The sequence below is a fragment of the Eriocheir sinensis genome, chromosome 29 (genome assembly GCF_024679095.1).
Source record: "Eriocheir sinensis breed Jianghai 21 chromosome 29, ASM2467909v1, whole genome shotgun sequence".
NCBI classification, from domain to species: domain Eukaryota; kingdom Metazoa; phylum Arthropoda; class Malacostraca; order Decapoda; family Varunidae; genus Eriocheir; species Eriocheir sinensis.
The window spans coordinates 6709831-6734387 of NC_066537.1; the positions used below are offsets into that span (position 1 = coordinate 6709831).

Sequence of the window (24557 nt, forward strand, 5' to 3'; positions counted from 1 at the left end):
AGGTAAGAATACGAGGAATGTCTTAGCAGTAGTAGTTATAGCTTGTGTTGGCAGTGTTACCAGCTAATTTTACAGGAGCAGTGGTTAGCGGACTTTTTTTCTACTCTTCCTTTTTGTTGCCCTTGAGCTGCTTCCTCTGTTGTAAAGAGAGAGAGAGAGAGAGAGAGAGAGAGAGAGAGAGAGAGAGAGAGAGAGAGAGAGAGAGAGAGAGAGAGAGTATTATCTAACAGTCTGAAGAGCAAGAACAGGGGTAGAGAATTATCTGTAGTGTTAGGATGTCTATTTTCAAGTTCATCCATTTATCTTTATTTCATCATTTATTTATTTATTTTATTTTATTTTTTTCAGGTGCTGGACGAAGCCATCTCCTCCTTCATCCTGGACATCATAGTCAACCACGGTCAGCCCGCCGCGCGCCTCTGCAACAAGGACCCGTTCACCCTCAAGTCCGCCGGCTACCTCTCCAAGCTCTTCCCCAAGGCCAAGTTTATCTTCATGATCCGCGACGGCCGGGCCACGGTGCACTCCATCATATCCCGCAAGGTGACCGCCCGCTGCCATCCTCAGTGTCTGCATCCTCATCTCTCTTCTCTCTCTCAACCTTTTTCCTTACCTGCCTACTGGTGAATTTTTTTCTGCTCAGTATATCTCTTTGTTTTTTTCTGCTTAGGATATTTTTTTTGTATGTTTTTTTTCTGCTTAGTATATCTCTTTTTGTATGTTTTTTTCTGCTTAGTATATCTCTTTTTGTATGTTTTTTTTCTGCTTAGTATATCTCTTTTTGTATGTTTTTTTCTGCTTAGTATATCTCTTTTTGTATGTTTTTTTTCTGCTTAGTATATCTCTTTTTGTATGTTTTTTTCTGCTTAGTATATCTCTTTTTGTATGTTTTTTTCTGCTTAGTATAACTCTTTTTGAATGTTTTTTTTTTCTGCTTAGTATATCTTTTTTTGTACGTTTTTTTTCTGCTTAGTTATGTCTTATCTCTAAATCTCTGTCTGTCTGCATCTTCACCTGTCCTCTCATTTATCTCATTTCCTCACATCTGCTCGTTAAGTATATGTTTTTTCCACTTGATCATATCTTTCTTACCTCTGTGTGTGTCTGCATCTTTACCTGTCCTCTCATTTATCTCATTTCCTCACATCCACTTGTGAAGTATATGTCTTTTCCGCTCAATCATGTCTTTCTTACCTCTGTGTGTGTCTGCATCTAAACACACTTGTCCGCTCCCTCAGGCTGTTTCTTCATCGTCTTCTTGTGAAATATGTTTTTTTACACATTCATATCTTATCGACTTGTCTGCATCCTCATCTGTCCTCTCTCTCAGCCTTTTTCTTCACCCATCTACTTGTGAAATACAGTTTTTTTGCACTGTATTATATCTTATCATTATCTGTGCAGCTCAAGTCGAATGAATGAAGGATAAGAGAGGATGGGGGCTGAGTAGGGTCAAAGGAAGAGAGTCACTTGAGATACTGAGAATGTCTTGAGATACTGAGAATGTCTTGAGATACTGAGAATGTGGGATGATAAGGCCATGTGCTAACTATCTTGATTTGGCTGTATGTGTTTGTCTGTCCGTCTGCTGTGTTGAACTGTGAAACTGACCCTGAATCCTTTCCACAGCAACACCCTTTCCTCACTATCAGGTTACTTTTGCTGACTATAACCTCTCATCCTACAAGCAGTGTCTTCATCATTTTATAGTGTTTAATGTATGGTTATCAGAAGATGTAAAGGAAATATAATGGTTAAATCCTTCCCATAACAGTATCCTTTCCTCTTTCTCTCCTCAGGTCATCATCACTGGGTATGACTTCTCCTTGTATAAGTAATATTGTCATTATTTATAGCAGGGTTATCAGCAGGTGTAAAAGCTGTGTAATGACTAAATCTATTCCATAACGACATCCTTCCCTCTTTCCCCAGGTCACCATCACTGGCTTCGACCTGTCCTCATACAAGCAGTGTCTCCAGCGGTGGAACAGTGCCGTGCAGACCATGAACACCCAGTGCGAGGAGCTGGGGGCCTCAAGGTGTCTGCCAGTCTTCTACGAGCAGCTGGTTCTTCACCCGCAGGAGTGGATGAGGAAGATTCTGAGCTTCCTGGAGATTGAGTGGAATGACGCTGTGCTCCATCATGAAGAGCATATTAACAAGCCCGGCGGAGTGTCGCTGTCGAAGTAAGTTGTGGTAGTTTTGTGGTTTGATGATGTTCTAGGGATGTTAGTCTTTTTGTGATCTAGGGATGTTTTGGGATACTGTTATGTTTCTTCATCCTTCTGGTAAATATTGTTAGGTTGTTCACTTCACCATGAGAGATATAAGGATCATATATTAACAAGCCCAGCAGTATCGCTTTCAAAGTAAGTCTAGTGTTCTTGTGGTTTGGTGGTGTCTGGTAAATATTGTTAGGTTGCTTCACTTCACCATGAGAGATATATTAACAGAGATTCCACTATAAGGATCATATATTAACAAGCCCAGCAGTATCGCTTTCAAAGTAATCTAGTCTCCCTGTGGCCAGCTGGTGTCTGGTAAATATTGTTAGGTTGCTTTACTTCACCATGAGAGGTATATTAACAGAGACTCCATTATAAGGAACATATATATTAACAAGCCCAGCAGTATCGCTTTCAAAGTAATCTAGTCTCCCTGTGGCCAGCTGGTGTCTGGTAAATATTGTTAGGTTGCTTCACTTCACCATGAGAGGTATATTAACAGAGATGCCATTACAAGGAACATATATATTAACAAGCCCAGCAATATCGCTTTCAAAGTAATCTAGTCTCCCTGTGGCCGGCTGGTGTCTGGTAAATATTGTGGGTTGCTTCACTTCACCATGAGAGATATATTAACAGAGATTCCACTATAAGGATCATATATTAACAAGCCCAGCAATATCGCTTTCAAAGTAATCAGCATCTAGTCTCCCTGTGGCCGGCTGGTGTCTCGTAAATATTGTGGGTTGCTTCACTTCACCATGAGAGATGTATTAACAGAGACGCCATTATAAGGAACATATATATTAACAAGCCCGGCAGTATCGCTTTCAAAGTAATCTAGTCTCCCTGTGGCCGGCTGGTGTCTCGTAAATATTGTGGGTTGCTTTTTCCTCCTGTCATCTGGGCACCGCTTCTCTCCAATTAGGAAGAAGTGCTCTCTCTCTCTCTCTTATTTTTTTTTTTTTTTTCCCCCTCCATCTGCAGCACAGGGCTCTTACTCTAATTAGTCAGGAAGGGATTTCTTTTTCTCTTCTTTTTTCCTTCTCATGGTTTTCCTTTCTCTTTTTTCTCATTTTGGCTGAGTGTCTAATTAATTGCAAGTTTTCTCCTTTTTGCTGTCATTAAGTCACTTGTGTTTTGCTTTCTCTAATTGGATCCGGATCTTGTTTGCCATCTGATGTCAATACAGTATCCCTTCCTTAACCACTATGTTCGGTATATGTGCAACAAAAGTATGCCTTGGTTTTCTCTGGAATGTGTAGTTGGCCACTGTGTCATTAAGTCTTCTATATCCTGAAACAATCTTTACTTAACCTGGAAGCTGCGGGGATCATGTTTCTTAAAGGCCCCTCTAAGCGAGAATGATGAGAGAAAATCATCACTCACGCAAACCATTTCATAATATATATCAACGCATTTGTGATCAGTTTATGCATCATCTGTTTTGAGGGGTTTATATCATAGCAAAAATTTGGCCCGTCGCTGGTACACAGTAAAGCCACAAATTTGGCCCATCACTGCTACTGGGTTAATTTCTAAACTGTTCCATACTAATAATTTTTAAAGATAACTATTTCTTTTACTCTAAACTAACATTCTTTCGTTTGTGTAGGAAATGGAATTATGATAAAACTAAGTATATTAACTTTTTGTCGTGTCTTCAGCCTGTGCTTTCAATCTATAATAAGTTTAATAAGTGTAGAATGAAAACATTGAATTATGATAGCAACACAAGATCTTCCTTTTTACCTCTTGAGTTGTCAGGTGCACACATTAACCTCTTGGTCTTGTTTTCAGTCTGTAGTATTTGCAATCTCTAATCAGGCCAATAAGTATAGGATGAAAACATTTGGTCATTGATACCAGCACCAAGTTCCTCCTTTTCGTTGCTGCGTTGTCAGGCGCATACATTAAACTCTTTGTCTTGTTTTCAGTCTGTAGTATTTGCAATCTCTAATCAGGCCAATAAGTATAGGATGAAAACATTTGGTCATTGATACCAGCACCAAGTTCCTCCTTTTCATTGCTGCGTTGTCAGGCGCATACATTAAACTCTCTCTGTCTCTCCCCAGGGTTGAGCGCTCCAGCGACCAGGTGATCAAACCGGTGAACCTGGACGCCCTGACGCGGTGGGTGGGCCTGATCCCCAAGGAAGTGGTGGAGGACATGGCCAACATCGCCCCCATGCTGGCCACCCTCGGCTACGACCCCTACGGCAACCCCCCAAACTACGGCCAGGCGGACGCCCTCGTGGCAAACAACACCAAGAGGATAATGAAGGAGGCTAATAAATGGGAGGACCGAGCAGAGGCCGTGCGCAGCTTCTCAAAAAACAGGAAGGCCGATAACACATGATTGAGGTCCCCCCAGTACTGCGTCCCTCCCCCTCAGCCCCAGTCACCGCCCCGGGTCGCCTGTGGACAGTGGCGCTGCTCCGAGGGACTGCGAAGGGGAGTTTATGAGACACTGTGAGCCTCTCGGTCCCTCGACACTCGTGATATTAATACAAGCCCTTGCCCGCTCTTGTGTTCACTCTCCCTCCCTCCCCCGCACTCTGGGTTATGTTAAGGCTTTGAAAAGACCCATAACAATCGTCTTCTGTGGATTATGTTCGAGGAAATGCTAGAAGTTGTTGCTCTTGTGTTCACCCCATCCCGGCCACTCTGGGTTATGTTAAGGCTTTGAAAAGACCCATAACCGTCGTCTTCTGTGGATTATGTTCGAGGAAATGCTAGAAGTTGTTGCTCTTGTGTTCACCCCATCCTGGCTATTCTGGGTTATCGTTAGGCTATGAAAAGACCTGGAATTGTCGTCTCCTGTGGATTTTGTTCGAGGAAATACTAGAACGTTTTACACATCTAAGTTAAGTCTCGCTCCCCTCTCCACTCTGGGTTACATTAAGGCTATGAAAAGACCTGTAATCGTCGTCTCCTGTGGATTATGCTCGAGGAAATGCTAGAACGTTTTACACATCCAAGTTAAATCTCGCTCCCCCCGCCACTCTGGGTTATTGTTAGGCTTTGAAAAGACCTGTAATCGTCGCCTTCTGTGGATTATGTTCGAAGAAATACTTAAACTTTTTACGTATCTAAGTTAAGTCTCACTCCCGAAGAAATACTAGAACTTTTTACGTATCTAAGTTAAGTCTCGCTCCCCTCTCCACTCTGGGTTATGTTAAGGCTATGGAAAGACCTGGAATCAGCGTTTACTCTGGGTTATGTTCGAGAAAATACTAGAAATTATTACGTATGTCTTAAGTTTGATCCCACTCCCGCTGTGCACTGTGAATGATGACCGTGAGAAGTCGTGTCGTTGTTTTTCCTTGCGTGAAGTGTCGTGAGAGAGTGGAAGTGAAAGAAACTCACACCCCGCCACCCACCTTCCTCTCCTTCCCTTCCCTGAGTTCTTGGCGTCTGAAAAAACGAATGAAAAGGAGGAACAATCAAGTCTTCATATCCACATCTTTTGGGGCTCGTTTGATGGAGAGGCGATCTGGTGACATGCTCAGTGCTGTCATACATATTTATTTAAGATATTGGAGTGTATGGAATCAAGGGTTGGAGTGTTAATGGTAATGGGGTAGTGTAGAAAGGAGGATGAAGTCTGGTGAAGTGTGAGGGGCAGGAGGGGGAGGAGGAGGAAGGGGAAGCTTGAAGAGTGAGAAAGTAAAGAAGGATGAAGTGTGGAGTGGTTAGTAAGCATGGTGAAGTGTGTGAGGGAGGGCCAGGAGGAGGAGGGAGCATTAGAAGTGAGTAAAAGAGAGTAGAGAGAAAGATGAAGTGCATTGTAGCAGGCATGAATTGTAAGGGGAACAGGAGGAGGAGGAGGAGGAGGAGAAGTGTCGTGAAGTGAGAAGGGGAGAAGGACGAGGAGGAGAGAGCATCAGAAGTGAGTAAAAGAGAGTAGAGAGAAAGATGAAGTGCATTGTAGCAGGCATGAATTGTAAGGGGAACAGGAGGAGGAGGAGGAGGAGGAGAAGTGTCGTGAAGTGAGAAGGGGAGAAGGACGAGGAGGAGAGAGCATCAGAAGTTAGTAAAAGAGAGTAGAGAGAAAGATGAAGTGCATTGTAGCAGGCATTAAGTGTAAGGGGAACAGGAAGAGGAGCAGGAGAAGTGTGGGACATCAGAAGTTAGTGAAAAAGCACCATTTCATAACCTCTCTTGTGCCATGAAGTGGGTAGATAGTGACAGGCAAGACTTTAGTGATGGTGAGAAGTGATGGTGGTGGTGGTGATGAAGAGTGGGGGGCGTCAGATGTGAATGAAAAACCAGCACTTCATAACCTCTGAGTGCCATGGAGTGGGTAGTTAGTGATGGGCCAGACTTTAGTGATGGTGAGAAGTGATGGTGGTGGTGGTGGTGATTGCATACCACCTCACTAATCAAACCTTACCACTACAATTCACTAACCAAAACACACTGCATCATTCCACTTCTCTAACCAAGTCATACCACACACCACTTCACTTCTCTAGCCATACCATACCACACCACTAACCAAACTAAACCACTATTCCACCTCTCTAACCACAGCATACCACTCCACTACTCTAACCAAAGCCACACCACTAACCAAACCAAACCTCTAACCAAAACGAACTGCATCATTCCACTTCTCTAACCAAGTCATACCACACACCACTTCACTTCTCTAGCCATACCATACCACACCACTAACCAAACTAAACCACTATTCCACCTCTCTAACCACAGCATACCACTCCACTACTCTAACCAAAGCCACACCACTAACCAAACCAAACCTCTAACCAAAACGAACTGCATCATTCCACCTCTCTAACCATAGCATACCACCCCACTACTCTAACCAAAGCCACACCACTACACCAGACTTCATGATAGCTTGTCGTCACCACCTGGGAATTCAGAGAGAGCGAATAGGACGTATATATTATTTCTCGGACCTCAAACAGCATAATAAACATGACTTACAATGATATTTTTTTGGCTCAGGTCCCAGGCAGTAGGTTAAGCTAGGCCCAGGGTCATCTTACACACCTTTTCCATGACTCGATAAGCAAATAATAACAAGGAGGGATATTTTGTTGTCCAGTAAAATGTGAAGTACTGCACTAGCCATGTTACTTTCCATACCCAATGAAGATGCAAAGGGAAAATAAGGATGTTGAATGGAAAGAAGATTAAGACACAAAGGAGGTAAAATAAGAGATGATAGATTAAAAGAAGAAGATTAAGATGCAAAGTAGTACAGAGAATGCCCTCCTGTCTTGAATTAGTGGACATCTAGTATTCATGACTTAAGAGTGAGGTGGAGAGGCACTTTGTTGGCATTGGTTGTTATGTTTAATGCCATATAATTATGAGGCCTGAAGTCAAGGATGAGGTTGGTCTTCCTTCCCTTCAGTCCACCCTCCATCGTGTCTGCAGCTCCATACTGAAGAGGCATTGACAGATTTGGCCTTCATTCTGTTCAAAGTCAAGAATGAGGCCTGAAGTAAAAATGAGAGTGGTCTTCCTTCCCTTCAGTCCACCCTCCATCATGTCTGCAGCTCCATACTGAAGAGGCATTGACAGATTTGGCCTTCATTCTGTTCAAAGTCAAGAATGAGGCCTGAAGTAAAAATGAGAGTGGTCTTCCTTCCCTTCAGTCCATCCTCCACCATGCCCACTGCCCCATGCTAAAGAGGCACTGACAAACTAACTATATATTTAAAGGCTTCTTGGAATAAGGCATTGTTGTCATGTCCATCAAATCATCAATCCGACCTTCAAAACTTATGCCAAAGGGAGCACTCAATAGGGAGCCACTTGAACCAGGAAGGGAACATTCAAGGCTATAAAAAATTAGCTTGTGTCACCATTGGCTCGGGGCAAACACCATCATTACCCACAGGCTCAATAAGGCCTCCAAATGAAAGAAAAAACACTAATAGATATAAGAATAGACTCTGGTGAAGGTCCAATATAATACCCTGAAGCAGTGAGCCAAAACATACTGAAATGGAAGAGAGGTTGAGGGTTCTTTGGGCATCCACGAGCACTCTGCAAGAACGTTAATAATCACAGGTAAAGGTGACTAGCAGGTCTTAGATGGACCCTCACACTTGTTGACAAAGGCCTCGGTGCTTCTTAGGTCAGGGTCAGTCTGCTGAGGTGTGACATGGGAGGCTGGACTTCTCGAGTAGACGTGTGTGTGTGTTCTGTCTTTACGTTAAGTCTTTTATACCAACATTAGTTTTAGTCGAGAGGCGGCGGAGTGCAGCGATTCAAGTGTCTCTTTGTTCTCCGTATACACAGTGAATGGATCTTTGTATAAACGTTACACTTTAAGCATCTACAGAGTGGGTTTCTAGGAAGCTGTCGAGGGTTTGTATTCGTGTATAGCCTAGGAAACTGTACGTACTTCTGGAGTGATGGTATTATTTAGTTCGTAAGCCAGGCGAGGGAAGTGTGTGTGTGTGTGTGTGTGTGTCCTGTTACTAAACCCAACTTGTCCTCACCACCATGTCCACCTTGTTATGTAAAGTGTTTTCCGTTTCACAAAGTATTTTTCTTATCTTACCAGTGAATAGCATGGCAACTACTGTACTGTGTGTGTGTCTGGTGAATAATGTTTAGTGGTGCATCTATCACCACACGTAAAGGTTATTGAAACGTTTAGCTCAATAAGTATAAGAACGACGTAAATTCTTTAGCGTATAAACAGTCCAAGTGACGGACATCCTCGTAGCTTGATGTGATGCTGAGACGTACCTTGCTTTGTGTTGCTGATCCGCGTGTGTGTGTGTGTGTGTGTGTGTGTGTGTGTGTGTGTGTGTGTGTGTCGGGCGCATCACGCTTTACTGGGGCAGTCGGGCCTAATGGGAACGGTGGAAGTGAATCAACTGGTGGCATGAATGCTGAGGAATGCCTGTCTTCATGAGTTCCCCAGCCCACCGAAAGAATACTGGAGGTTAACAAGCCCATCAACACAAGGCCCAACCTCCCAGGCCACGCTTACAGGAAGTTTCTTGTGCTGGCAGTGACTCATGTTGTGTTCATTGTCGCCTCAGTTTCTTTCTCACAGTCGTCACCCTTGTAATGAATCGCTGGGCTGAGTGGGAGACGCTAATGACTGAATGCTTGGCTTCCACTGACACGATCGCCTGAAGCCGTGGGTGTGAGGTGCCACTCGCTGGACGCTTTGTGTTGAAACTCACTTGCCATAAAAATGTGCTGAGATAGTGTGTGCAATGTTATCACCTTGGCTGCTGTGCTGTACTCAGATCATTGTTTATAGATTATTATATATTACCCTACTTTCCATAAACCGTGAAGCGTTCTGAATATGTAGTCAACACTCGCTTCACCTTCATGGACGAGTTACTTTCACCCCCGGATTCTTGCCTCACCTCAGGAAGCTGTTCGTCAGTGTGGGGAGGAAGACGGAGTGGTGGTGGGGTGACGTAAGGAAGCAATGCAGGAGGTTAAGGAGAGTCATAAAGTGGGAGAGTTCCTGCGAGGGATACTTATTCTTTTGTACCATTTGCTTACAAGTGATATCTGCGTTGCTGGTGCTTCTTCCTTGTGCTAGGTGTGTGTGTGTGTGCATGTGTATGTGTGTGTTTGAGAGAGAGAGAGTAACCCTTTGTGAGCCACTTCCCTGACCACTTTACTATTACTCCAGTTGTGAAGATGAACCATTTAGCACAAAAATCAATGCATATATAAACGACACCACCGCCATTTAGCAGCATCGTACACACACACAGAGTCGCCCTCGCCGTGACGCCACACACTCGTACACAGTCATCCAACACGTACTCTCCGCATCTCCTCATAGTAAACGCGCATACACTAGCCGTCACCGTAGAGCTCAAAGATACGTAATGTGTTTTATGCATCCGTTAAAAAAATGTGTTAGGCTTTCCGTATACTGAAGGAAGAGAATAATCAAAATACATACTCGGTGTTACTTTTGATGTAGGTGTTTTGAGAGGTGCCCAAAGGTATGCTGCTGCTGCGTGTTGACTGAGTGCTGTTGCTGAGTGGAGGAGGACACTGGCTGGCTGACAGGATGAGGAACGGAAGTGATGAGAGAGAACGAGGAACAGAAGTGATAAGAGAGATTGAGGAACAAGTGATGAGAGAGAACAAGGAACAGAAATGATGAGTGAGGATGAGGAACAAAAGGGATGGAGAGAGAATGAGAAACAGAAGTGATGAGAGAGAATGAGAAACAGAAGTGATGAGAGAGAACGAGGAACACAAGTGATACTGAAAACCACGGAACCTTTCTGTGAGCAAGACTCGTAGAAACATTTGAAGAACACAAGTGCCAACGTGCGAGCCTCGTTAAACTATCTGAATGATTTATTTGTAGTCGTTTTACAGTAAGAGTTCATTTTGATTACGTTCGTTAAGTTCATCGAGATTAAAATTCCATAAGTTCGTTTTGTTTTCAATCGACTAGTCCTCGTAATGCACAAGCAAGGGTCTTCAGGCAAAATATAATTCAAGTTCATATCATTCTGTTAAACTTTATTCTTGTACTGTTAGGTTTGTCTCTATCATGCTCAGTGAATTAAAAACAGGAGAAAGATATGTGTGTGTGAGTGTGTGTATGTGTGTGTGTTTGTTCGGAGTGAGAATCTGTGTCGAAGGAATACTGTGTTTGGAATTCAGTCTTAAATCGCTGTACATTATAACACAACCGAGGAGATGAAAAAAGGAAAATTAAGGAAAGAAAAAGAAATGAAGGAATAAAAGTTGTGTTCAGAACTCAATCTCAAGTCACTGTCCGTTTAACACAACCAAGAAAATAAAAAGAGGAAAATGTAGGAAAGAAAAGGATATTAAGGAGTGAAAGTTGTGTGCAGGACTCAATCTTAATTCACTGTACATTATAACACAACCAAGGAAATGGAAAACACATCCAAGAACCTCAGGCTAAGGGCCGTATTACAAGTCGAATCCAAGAATTTTTAGCTTCCCACAGAGTTCGGGATGAATAACGCGCGTACACTAGCCGTCACTGTAGAACTCAAAGATACGTAATGTGTTTTATGCATCCGTTTAAAAAAAATGTGTTGTGCTTTCCGTATACCAAAAACTTCTCAGATTTGACATGTAATACAGCCCCTAAATATGAACTTGTCAATATTATATCCAGTAATTTGAGATGTTATGCAGTCTATGGTATCCTAACTTTGAACCATGTAAGATGACCAAGGAACTCACCAACCAAGAAGAGATTAAATGTGAACTATCCGTCATTATTACTAGGGTCAAAGGATATGGTCGAACTATTAAGTAGATCGGAACATCTTTATACAGTGGAAATGTTAAAGGGCACGGGAGGGCAAGTGAAGGACGTGAGATAAGTAAGTGCATCAATAAAAATGTGAACACTAGGCAATGTTTATCAATAACCTTATGAGTGAGAGATATGCTGTAGGATCTGTGTCCTCTGAGTATCTATGTAAATACTCTCTCTCTCTCTCTCTCTCTCTCTCTCTCTCTCTCTCTCTCTCTCTCTCTCTCTCACTTTCTATCTATCTATCTACATCTATATATCTCTATCTATCTCATTTATTTGTATGCCATTGGGTCTGTGTGGTCCAAATACCTATGTAAATCTCTCTATCTATTTATATCAATCTATCTATCTCACTTATTTGTATTTTAACAGCATATATATTAAGTTTATGTCCTAATTTTGCTTCTCTATCTATCTATATCTATCTATCTATCTATCTACCTACCTATCACTATCTATCTCATTTATTTGTATTTTAACAGTATATATACATAAAGTTAAGTTCTTAATGTTCTTTCATATGCTTGCTTGGAAGTTATAAATGAATGAATGAGGGAAATTGAGAGGAAGAAGAGAAAGAAGGGAACAGAGAGCGGAGGAAAAAAATGGAACAGAAGCAAAGTGAAAAAGAAAATAAGGAAAGGAGGAATAACAGGAAAAAATGATAATGAAGAAATAAACAACAAACCAAAGAAAAGGGAAACAAAATAAATGATAAAAGAGATAAAAACGAAGGATAAAATGTAAAAAAATTGAGAAAAAAGAAAAGAGTAAAATAAATAGAATAGGTATAGAGACGAATAGAAGAAGGCCAGGTGTGTGTGTGTGTGTCAAGGTGAGGTGTGGTGGTATGTGGGTCCATGGCATACGTGGGTGTCATTCTAGAGTAGTGTCCCCTGTTCCTTAGTATTCTTCAGGGCTGCTGTGGTGGATCCTGTGACCGATATGGGATGAGATAACCTGGGATGCTGGGATGCTGGAATTTGTGATGCTGGGAGGCTGGGAGGCTGTGATGATGGGATACTGATCGAGATGCTGGGAGGCTGTGATACTGGGATACTGTGATACTGGGATTCTGGGAGGCTTATTATAACAGAGAGAGAGGGAGAAAGCCAGAGAGAGAGAGAGAGAGAGAGAGGATAGCTGTTGTAATTGGTTATTGCTTAGATAGAGGTCACGAGTTTGATATTGCATAGGCCTACATGTTAATTTTTTGCATTTTCTTCTTTCTATATACACGTGTTATACCTGTATATAAGAAGGAAATACAAAAGAAAATGAGATATAAACAGAAAAATATATATAAAAAGTAAATGGATTGATGTTAGAATACCTTAGTTAATTAGTCATCATCATCATCATTATATTATCATTAGCGTAGTTAGTTATTCATTGTAAGTATCCCTATATTACCTACTTGTTAGAATACCTTAGTTAATTAGTCATCATATTATCATTATTTTCATCATTATATCGTAGTTATTCATCGTAAGTATCCCGTAAGTATCTCTCTTATGTTACCTGCTTGTTAGAATACCTTAATTAACTCATTTCTGGCTCTCTACCATTCCCCTTATGTCTCTTTCAAGTATATATAAAGGCGTTGCATGTCAGAATAGGTCATGCTTTAAACCTTCAAAATTCCCGCCTCTGTAAGTTTTGATTCGAGGCGAGGCGGCATCAATCAAACCTTCTGATTGGCCCATTGTGTCCAACGCCTCGATATCTAGCCAATCACAGCCTGGCTTTTACCTCAATATTCGACCAATCACAGCCTGGCTTTTACCTCGATATCCAGCCAATCACAGCCCGGCTTTTAAATGATTTTCAGTGTGCGCGCCATTTTAGTCCGAGTAAGTGGAAGCCGTACAGACTGTCATATTTTTTTTTCATTTTTAACCGATTTATTAGTGAAATAGGTAATCTGTATAGGTGACCAGAGGTGGATAAGTGTTTCAGGCATAAGATACGGTAGATGAGAGTGTATGACAGTAGTGTTTCAGGCTGTTATTGGCCAAGATAAGGAGGGTTCCGTGCGGGTTGGTGGCTGACGGACAGGACGGGATGTTGGTAAGTACAGATTAATTTATTGCTTACCTGTGATAATTTTTTCTACTTATGAGGCTACCACGGCGAAGAACATAGTAACTCTGGCAATTAATACCGTTTACCGTTGCCGTTTACCGTTGATGAGGTTTCGGGCCCTGCTCCGCCGCTGATGCAGGGCTCTCGAGGGCCGTCAACAATTTCAACGTTAGCCTCAATAATAGTCTTCGATGCACTTATTCTCAAGCATCGTAGTGAGTCCGGTGTGCTCTGGAACTCATTATTTATGCAGACCACTACAAGTCAACCCTCAATCAGGTAAGCGATTCTTTCAATTATCGACAGCTTTGGTTATACTACAACTTTGATCAAGTAGTTTTATATTTGTTTGTACTATACACCAGTGTGTTTCTAAGTTTGCGCCAGAATACTTAACATTAATTATTTAATGTTTTCAGGTTGTATCAAATGAGCTGACTAGTGTGACCAACGATGCAATTCAGAAATCGACACAGACCAAAGAGAGGCCAAAGTAAACGTTGCCATCAGCGATAGATTAGCCGAGGTACGTACTACGTTTTACCGTCCACTTGGTTGCTGGTAAGCCAATAATCTTTCAAAGTACGTGATATAATATATTTTCAAGTTTGATAATTGGGAGAATTTTGGATTATTTTTTTACAGGAGAGGTTAATCATTTGGATACTTTGTAACTGTTGCCCTGTTACCATCTATAGTACCAATTAATTACTACCACTGCCACTATCAGTCAATAAAGTTGTTATTGTATCTTTACCCTTATATTGCCTATTAATGACTCCTACTAATAAAACAGGTCCAAATCAGAAATGTAACAAAACCAGAAACTCTAACAAATGGACAGTAGTGGGTTCACTTTAAAGGTTTACTTTGAAACTATAAAGTTTAATGCAATGGTACGAAATGACCAGAAGGACGGTACGAAATGACCAGGGAATGGTACGAAACGACCAGGGAGCGGTACGAAACGACCAGAGGTGCGAAACGACTAGTAATTTCTGCGCTTTTTCGGCGTTAAAAAAAAAACACGTTAAGTTTAATTAAATTCCGACATCACGATTCTTGTTCAGAGTAATCTACATATCAAAGACTTGGAGCAAGATGTTCCTCGTGGATTTATCGCGGTTATTTACGGCGAAGTGGAAGAGGATGAGCCATCACCAAAACTTTCTGCGACTCCGAAAGGATTACTGCATCAGCGGCAAAAAGGTCAGTGAGAGTCTATGCTTTTAATAATGATGTATATAGTTACCTCAAAGTTTGGTAGGTAATTTCACCCATTTCTTCTTCTTCTTCTTCTCCTTTGTTGTTTACTTGCAGCAATAAACTATCAATCAATGAAATATTCTTCTTCCTCTTCTTCTTCTTCATCTTCTTCGTGGTTGCCTTGCTAGATCGAGTGGTTAAAGTTATCATACACTCCAAGTTTACGTCAGCGAAAGTGTAATCAAATGTAATCGGAAGCCTAATCATTGCCTGCGTGTCCCTCTCTTCGTCGGCGTATTCAGGAGCTAATAGAGCCACAAAATTGCTGTCAGTGTGTAAAGGTTTGAAGGCCACAGCAGCAGCACGCCACACGCTCACTCACTCCCTATTACTACTTTTAGATACAGAAAATGATTTGAAGGTTTATTATTTTTTTGTTCAGGGTCATAATTTCGTCAATATGTCACGCTCGAGTTTGCTGTCTATTGCTATTGGTTAAGATTTACATTATGCAGCCTTCCCAATCTTGTTTCGTACCGACTTTGAGAAATAGAAAATGATGTGAAGGTTTATTATTTTTTAGCTCTGGGTCCTAATTTCGTCAATTTGTCACGCTAGAGATTGGTTAAGTTTACTATCTATTGTTATTGGTTAAGATTTACATTGTGCAGCCTTCCCAGTCTTGTTTCCTACCGACTTTGAGAAATAGAAAATGATTTGAAGGTTTATTATTTTTTAGCCCAGGGTCATAATTTCGTCAAGTTGTCACGCTTGAGATTGGTTAAGTTTGTTATCTATTGCTGTTTGTTAAGATTTACATTATGCAGCCTTCCCAGTCTTGTTTCCTACCGATTTTAACAAGCAGAAAATGAGCTGAAGGTTTATTATTTTTAGTTCAGGATCATAGGGCCGCTTTCACAGTCGTTTTGTTTTGATCGTTACCAATGGCGCCGATCAACGCTATAGTTTTCCACGTGAAACTGGCCTATGAGGTAGTGGCGACTGCAGAGGAAGTGAGAGGTATTGAGAGTGTGTGGTAAAGTGCGGGGCTAGGCTAACCCCGCAGCCGCCACTACCCCATTGGCCAGTTTTACGTGGAAATTCTATAGCGGCGATAACAGCCATTGGTAACGATCAAAACAAACAAAACGACTGTGAAAGCGGCCCATAATCTCGTCAATATGTCACTCTAGAGATTAGTTACGTTTACTATTACTGTTTATTGCTATTGGTTAAGATTTACATTATGCAGCCTTCCCAGTCTTGTTTCCTACCGACTTTTGAAAGCAGAAAATGATTTGCAGATTTCTTATATTTAGTTCAGGGTTAGAACGTAATATGATCGGTATGTCGCGCAAAAGATTGGTTATGTCTTCTGTTACTTTTTAACTGTATTACTATTGATTACTGCTATTACTTATTATTTACTGTTAGAAATACTTACTTACTATTTACTATGTTACTAATGGTTAAGGTTTACTCTATGCATCCTTCTCTCTCTCGTTTTCGTTTCCTACTTAATCAACTGCTCTTCTGTTGTTATATGTTCTCTTCATTATGTATATGTTTTCTTGTTAGATATATATGTCTTCTTATATATGCTTCCTTGTTATATATGTTATTTCAATTCAATTCAATGTTTTCTTCTAACCTTCAAACCTCCAGGAAAACCATAGGAAAGGATATAGAAATCGAGACACGTGTGCAAATCTTTACCTGACTAGGCTATGTTATTTTGTTACTAGAGATATGTTACGTATGTAGGTCGTTAGTTGTGTTATGAAAGTCACATCAGTATCTTCGTATTAGCTCAAGCATCAAAAGCTCACCCAACTTTACCTTACCTTGCTATTCTTCTATTAACTTTTACTTATTTTACTTATTTTTTGTATCTTATTTTTTACGTATTTTTTCCTTTTGTATACGGATGTTATGAACGTGTATGTATATTTCAACCCCCCAACTTCAAAACAGTAACCAGCAAAGACTAGTAAAGAAAAAGTAAAGTAAAATAAGTAAAGATGAAGACAACTTAACCTAACTCCAAATAAAAGGAATCCAATATTACCCCAAACTATCAGGAAAAGTATAACAGTAACCATTAACAGGACAACCAAACCCTTCTAAACACTAAATACAAGGAATCTAACCTCCCAAACTAAACCAAATTATAACTAACAGAAACAAGTCAACGCCTCTCAACCCCAAATACAAGGAATCCAACCCCCAAACTAAACCAAACCAAAGTATAACGGTAACAGAGACAAGTCAACTCCTCTCAACCCCAAATAAAGGAATCCAACCCCCAAACTAAACCAAACCAAAGTATAACAGTAACAGAGACAAATAAACGCTTCTTAACCCCAAATACAAGGAATCCAACCCCCAAACTAAACCAAAGTATAACAGTAACAGAGACAAATAAACGCTTCTTAACCCCAAATACAAGGAATCCAACCCCCCAAACTAAACCAAAGTATAACAGTAACAGAGACAAATAAACGCTTCTTAACCCCAAACACAAGGAATCCAACCCCCAAACTAAACCAAAGTATAACAGTAACAGAGACAAATAAACGCTTCTTAACCCCAAATACAAGGAATCCAACCCCCCAAACTAAACCAAAGTAAAACAATAACAGAGACAAGTAAACGCCTCTTAACCCCCAAAACGTAGAATCAAACACCCCAAACTTAACCAAACCAAGACCCATAGCAGTGTAGCCAATAGGGTCAAGGGGAGGCAATCATACAAGCTTTCAGGGAGCCGCGGGGAATGCAAACGTTAGTAAGCCGTTAATAATGGTCGTGTTTATCCCATCAGTCATCAGGGAGGGGCCGTGGGAGTGCCCTAGTATGCACCCCACCGGCCCCAGACAGACAGACGGGGAGAGAGAAACAACACTAGCCAGCCCAAACAGGAAGTGCTCGAGTGGCCTGTCCCCCGTGCTGAGAGAGAGAGAGAGAGAGAGAGAGAGAGAGAGAGAGAGAGAGAGAGAGAGAGAGAGAGTAAATGATGATGTAGCTGATTGAGAAGGAGAAGAAGGAGGAGGAGGAGGAAAAGAGGTTAAAATGCTATGCAGAGAGAGAGAGAGAGAGAGAGAGAGAGAGAGAGAGAGAGAGAGAGAGAGAGAGAGAGAGAGAGAGAGAGAGATGCTGATGATGAAGGAGTTGATGGAAAACGAAGAAGAATAAGGAGGAGGAGGAAGAGGAGGAGTAAAAAATAAAGAGGAGGAGGAGGAGGAAAATGGGCTAATTAATATGTTATGGAAAGAAAGGTAGGGAAAAGAAGATACCCAGAGAGAGAGAGAGAGAGAGAGAGAGAGAGAGAGAGAGAAACAACACATTATCCACATAGTTCTGAAGTCTCCCCCCCCCACCCACCTTACCCTCTCCCCCTTTCCTCTTCCTTTTGACCTTGGAAAAGGGGAAGTAGAGAGGGGAGGAGGAGGAAGGGGAAGAGGGGGGGACAGGAAGGAGGGGGAGGGAGAGGTCAATGGAGGTCATGTTGGGATGTTATGCATTTGAGGTCATTAGGTCAGAAGAATTTGATGTATAAAAGAAATTGTGATGTAGAATAGATAAAGAGAAGAAAAGAAAGAAGGGAATGAAAAGACGATGTGATTTATAGAGAAAGAAAAAGAAAGGAAGAAAAGAAGAAAGTGGTTTGAAAAGAAAAAAATAAAGAAATAAAAGAAGAATTGGATGTTTAAAGAAAGAATGAAAAGAAGAAAAGGAGAAAATAAATAAATCAAAGTACAGACACGTTCAAAATATCCATATAAGATTATTTTTTAGATGAAGGAAAAGGAAAAAAAGGAGAAAAAATTAATATACACGTTCATTATAATCCCTGTATAGCCTAGTAAAGTAAAGTTAAATTTGGGGCATACATAATAGTTACTCGTTGCCTCAGTGCTCATCTCCGACTCTGACGTATAAGAAAAGTTGGAAATACATACGATAAGGGTGAAAGAATATACATATACACGTTCGTAACACATGTATAAAAGAGAGAAATACATAGAACTGAAGGGAATGTATTAAAAAAAAGTGAAAGTGTATACGATATAGGTGAAAAAATATACATACACAATTTTTAACACATGTATAAAAGAAGAGAAATACATAGAACTGAAGGGAATGTATAAAAAAAATGAAAGTGTATACGATATAGGTGAAAAAATATACATATACGTTTTTAACATGTATATAAAAAGAAATACTTAGAAATGAAGGGAAAGTAATAAAGGGAATAGAAAATATGTTTATGAGAGAAAGAATTTGTGTTCGTAATATTTGTGGAATTCTGAGTGACACGTTAATGACGCTTTCTCTCTCTCTCTCTCTCTCTCTCTCTCTCTCTCTCTCTCTCTCTCACGCTCCAGGCAACTGCCATTTCAGGTCAATTGCCGGAAACATGTTGCATTTGTCCCTGCACACACACACACACACACACACACACACACACACACAGTCACCATTCTCTCTCTCTCTCTCTCTCTCTCTCTCTCTCTCTCTCTCTCTCACACACACACACACACACACACACACACACAGAGAGAGAGAGAGAGAGAGAGAGAGAGAGAGAGAGAGAGAGAGAGAGAATCGTTACCCCTTTATCCTCCTTACTTCCTCCCTCTCCCTTCCTCCCTTTTCCTCTCCTTCTTCCTCTTCTCCCTTACCTCCCTCCTCCTCCTCCTCCCTCACAGCCTCTCTCCCCCTCTCTCTCATTCCTCTAATCTCCCACCCTTGCCTTCCTCTCCCTTCCTCCTCCTCTGTGATTCATTCCTCTTTCCTCCCTTCCTCTCCTCCTTCCCTCCTCCACCTCCCTTTAGTAATTTCCTCTTTCCTCCCCTCTACCACCCACGGTTAAATATTCTCCCTTCCCTCCCTCCCCCCCCCCTTTTCCTCATTTTTCTCTCCTTTTTCCTCCTCTCTTTTCTTCTCTCTTGTGTTTCTTTTTATCTCTTATTTCTCCATGTTTTCCTCCTCTCTCCTATCTTTGTTTCTTTTTCTCCTCTTTCCTTCTCCTTCCTTGCTTCCTCTTCCTTCCATTCTCCTTATTCTCTTCTTCTGTTCTTTCTTCTTCTTTATCATCATCAGTCTTCCTTTCCTTCATTTCCTTCTTGCATTTAATCTCTCCAGCATCCATTCATCTCCTTAATCTTTGGTCTCTCTCTCTCTCTCTCTCTCTCTCTCTCTCTCTCTCTCTCTACTGTCCATTGTTCCTTATTGCGTCATTCTCTGCTTTCCCTCTCTATCTATCTATCTATCTATATTTTTTATCAATATACTGCCCATCCATCCTCATTGCATCGTTCTGTAAACCTCTCTCTCTCTCTCTCTCTCTCTCTCCAATTACAGGATATTTTTCTACTTTTTTCACCTGATTTTTGGCCTCGCACACCTGAGGGAAAATAATTAGTCCCTTTTTTGTTAGTTAATTATACTGACACCCACCCAACCCGCCCACGCACACACACACACACACACACACACACACACACACACACGAGAGAAATATATATACCTTTTTGTTTGTATGTATTTTTGATTGATTGATTGCGAGAGAGAGAGAGAGAGAGAGAGAGAGAGAGAGAGAGAGAGAGTGAGCCTTGAATGGATCTCTCTCTCTCTCTCGCTCTCTCTCTCTCTCTCTCTCTCTCTCTCTCTCTCTCTCTCTTGCGTGTGGTCATGATACTTCCTCGTTTTCACCATATCTTGTTCATCAATCTTCTTCTTCTTCTTCTTCATTTTCTTCTTCTTCTTCTTCTTCCTCTTCTTCGATCATTCATTCATTCTTTTTTTACCTTCTCATTATCGTCGTCATTTTTCTCCTCCTCCTCCTCCTCCTCTTCCTCCACCTCTTCCTCCGCCTCCTCCTCCTCCTTCTCCTCCTCCTCCTACTCCTCCTCCTGTTCTTCCTCTTCCTTCTTCAGTTTGATTTTTCAGCTGTTTCGAGTTTAAGAGAGAGAGAGAGAGAGAGAGAGAGAGAGAGAGAGAGAGAGAGAGAGAGAGAGAGAGAGAGAGAGAGAGAGAGAGAGATTGGGTAACAAGGACTTTAAAAAGCTAAAAGAAACCAATAATTAGGATGGAATGAGGAAACACACACACACACACACACACACACACACACACACACACACACACACACACACACGAACTCATTCATGCGGAAGATCTAATTAATTATCGGATCAATTAAGATTACGTTGGAAAAGAGAGAAAAAAAAAAGAAATAAAGAAGAAAAAGGAGGAGGAGGAGGAGGAGGAGGATTTTGACCCGTTACATTCACTTAGTTTGGTTCCTCCCTTTCTTCCTTTTCCTTTTATTCAGAGAGAGAGAGAGAGAGAGAGAGAGAGAGTATAGGCCAGTAGGCTGCAAACAGAACACCTCTCATGCTTCACTTCCCCTCTCTCTCTCTCTCTCTCTCTCTCTCTCTCTCTCTTCCCCCCCCCAAAAAAAAATGAAAATCGGATCAGAGTTAAGAGATACAGAATCAACCTTACTAAAAAAGAAAGAAATGAGAATAAAAATGAATAAAATAAATAAATAAAATACAAATATAAACTTATAAGACCGCGAATTTTACTTAAGCCAATAGAACATCCAGTTATCTTATTATTATCTATATATCTTACGTTATTTTTCACTTAAGCGTATGATCATCCTTAAACACATCTTTTTACACTAGATACACTGTTACAATGATGCATAAGAACCCGCCATTCAAGAAAACAAGAAAAATTAACCATCTTTTCAAAGGTTCAACGCGTGGGAGGTTTGGCAACAGTGTGAGGGTCGAGGGTCGAGGGAGGAGGAGGGAGGAGATGAGCTCAGCCCAGCCCCAGCCTCAGTATCACCGTAGGCTTCGTGGGGAGAGGGTGTGCGCGACGGCTCTCTCTCACCCGGTTCACTCGCCCACCCCTTCTATACAGTGAAAGATAAAGAGGAAAGGAAGTTAATAAGTTAATTTAGTGTGACGGAACCCAAAAGAGGTCACGTGACGAGGGGAGTCCTGCGGCAGCGTTCTGAGGTAAGATTTTTTGAAGTGTTTCCTTAACTTTTGAACGAGAGAGAGAGAGAGAGAGAGAGAGAGAGAGAGAGAGAGAGAGAGAGAGAGAGACTGGAGGGAAAGTGAGAAAGTTTCCTTCCAACGACCGCAAGAATTTCCTCTCGTTTGGTCATAGTTTGAAAGTGAAAGAAAAAAATAGTAGTAGTAGTAGTAGTAGAAGTAGTATTTGTAGTTATAGTAATAGTGGTTGTTGTTATTGTAGTAGTAGTAGTAGTAGTAGTGGTATTAGAATTATTATTATTATTATTATTAGTAGTAGTAGTAGTAGCAGTAGTGGTATTATTATTATTATTATTATTATTATTATTATTAATAGTAGTTAGGTATTACTCTTATTATTACTATTCTTCTCATTCTCATCCTTCCTCTTCTTCTTCGTCTTCATCTTTTCCTTGTTCTTCTTACCATTATCATCGACAGTTACGACACTAGCATTTCCATTTTGTAATATTCCCATTGTGTGTGTGTGTGTGTGTGTGTGTGTGTGTGTGTGTGTGTGTGTGTGTGTGTGTGTGCGGGTCAAGGTCATCATGTGTGTTTGTCTGTCTGTCCCAGTTCGGAAGGCATTGTGGGTCGGTAATACAGACAGGTGTTCGCTCACAGGTATGTCTCTCTCTCTCTCTCTCTCTCTCTCTCTCTCTCTCTCTCTCTCTCTCAACATTTCTTTAATTGTTCCATTCATCAGTGTGTGTGTGTGTGTGTGTGTGTGTGTGTGTGTGTGTGTGTGTAAGAGGTGGAACAATTGGATGGAGGTGGAATGTCATATATGTGGCCGGGAATGAGGAGGAGGAGGAAGAGGAGAAGGTGGAAGAGAAAGGAATATCCAGGTAATTGTGGAGTTTAGTGTTTGCTATTTCGCTTGTCTGTCTGTCTGTCTATCTATCTATCTGTCTGTGTCTGTCTACCATTTATCTAACTGTCTGTCTATGTGTCTATCTATATCTGTTTGTGTCTGTCTTTGTGTCTTTTTTTCTTTCTTTTTCTCTTTTCTCGTCTGCCTTTCTGTGTCTGCCTGCGTGAGAGAGAGAGAGAGAGAGAGAGAGAGAGAGAGAGAGAGAGAGAGAGAGAGAGAGAGAGAGAGAACCCTGAGCAGGTACTTGGGGCTATTGTCAAGTTCTTGAAGGAGAAATTTGAGGAAGGGAGAGAGAGAGAGAGAGGGGGGGGGGGGGGCGGGGGGCATCACGATGCGTTGTGTCCTTCCTCAAATTTTTAAATAAATGATCTTATGCAACTAGTCTTACGGGAGAGAGAGAGAGAGAGAGAGAGAGAGAGAGAGAGAGAAGAGGATTGTTGAAGAAAATCTCGAGAGGATCTGAAAGTGGAAAGAGGTTTGATATTATTATTATTATTATTATTATTATTATTATTATTATTATTATTATTATTATTATTATTATTATTATTATTATCATCCCCATCACCATTACTACTACTTCTACTACCTACGACTACCAATATTACGTACTATGAAGCTGTTTTTGGCTATCGAATAGTAGTAGTAGTAGTAGTAGTAGTAGTAATAGTAGTAGTAATAATAGTAGTAGTTATTGTTACATATATAAAGTAAAAAGAAAGAACCATTTCCCACCTTAATATATTCAGCAAAAATTAAATAAAACGAGAAATAACAAATTACGATAAAACGTGATAATAAAATACTCAATAAAAATAAACGACAAGAGTAAACTAATGGGCTGTAAAATTCCGTGAAAATGCCGAAGCGAATCAATAATCAATAAACTAATTAATGAAGGTGAGTGAGGTTGCAAGAATGAGGTGAGGGTGAGGTGAAGTGCGTGCGTCCGTGCGTGCGTGTGTGTGTGTGTGTGTGTGTGTGAGGGGGGGGGGAGGGGGGGGCTTGGCATGCACGCTATCGGCCATCCATTCCTTTTGACGCCTTCACACTATTCATTCTTCATCTCCTTTCTGTGTCTTCGGGAAAGGTCTAATTTATGGTTCTGAGGAGGCGTTTCGAGTGTGTTTGGCAAGTGTGTGTGTGTGTGTGTGTGTGTTTCGCCATGGCCTGATCACGTGATGGACTCAAGCTCGCCAACAAGTATCATATATTCCCGCCTTCCTGAACTCATTAGTCGGTCTTACAGTTTTGGCATTAGCGGGGCTCGAACCTCGGCCGCCACTTTAGAGCCTGAGAGAGCGGAGCGTTAGACCACTGAGCCATGGGAGTGTATGTGTGTGTGTGTGTGTGTGTGTGTGAAGTGGGCGTCCTCGTACCGCATGTTAAATAACGAAGAGAGAGAGAGAGAGAGAGAGAGAGAGAGAGAGAGAGAGAGAGAGAGAGACGTTAAGTGACATGCAGGTAGACGTGAACTAGTTACTGGAGTGTTGAGAGAGAGAGAGAGAGAGAGAGAGAGAGAGAGAGAGAGAGAGCATCCTGGTAATAGTACAAAACAATTATCAAACAACAATGAAAAGAATTATGGAACGGACAATACTTTCACACATCCTCTTCCTCCTCCTCCCCCTCCTCCCCCTCCTCCTCCTCCTCCTTACTACAATAACATCCTTCCTTTTCCAGGCCAGTGTTGACGTGTGATGCAATAAAGAAAAAAAGATAAAGAAAAGGAGATAAAGAAGAAAGAGAGAGAAAGAAAGCGAGAGTATCAGAGGCTGTGATGTCACCTCTCCCGTCCCTCCCCCGCGCTGCCAAGGTGAGAGAGAG

At 41.3% G+C, this 24557-nt stretch overlaps 2 protein-coding genes across 8 annotated transcripts in view; both read left to right on the forward strand.

Moving 5' to 3' along the window:
- Window positions 1-11601, forward strand: part of LOC127004909 (protein-tyrosine sulfotransferase-like) — a 62461-nt gene extending 50860 nt beyond the window's left edge. For 2 of the 3 annotated variants that reach the window (XM_050873142.1, XM_050873143.1), the window contains exons 4-6: window positions 349-543; window positions 1933-2186; window positions 4301-11601. In XM_050873142.1, the coding sequence (XP_050729099.1) occupies window positions 349-543; window positions 1933-2186; window positions 4301-4583 (732 nt within the window). In that variant the 3' untranslated portion in view covers window positions 4584-11601. The remainder of the gene's footprint in view (window positions 1-348; window positions 544-1932; window positions 2187-4300) is intronic. The other variant, XR_007758103.1, reaches the window with a different exon arrangement.
- Window positions 11602-13383: 1782 nt separating this feature from the next.
- The window catches only part of LOC127004908 (uncharacterized), a 105665-nt gene continuing 94491 nt past the window's right edge, over window positions 13384-24557 (forward strand). For 2 of the 5 annotated variants that reach the window (XM_050873140.1, XM_050873141.1), the window contains exons 1-3: window positions 13386-13577; window positions 21568-21838; window positions 24414-24546. The gene's annotated coding sequence lies outside the window, so the exon portion shown is untranslated. Of the gene's footprint in view, window positions 13578-21567; window positions 21839-24413; window positions 24547-24557 lie in introns of all 5 variants that reach the window. The other 3 variants (XM_050873136.1, XM_050873137.1, XM_050873139.1) reach the window with 3 other exon arrangements.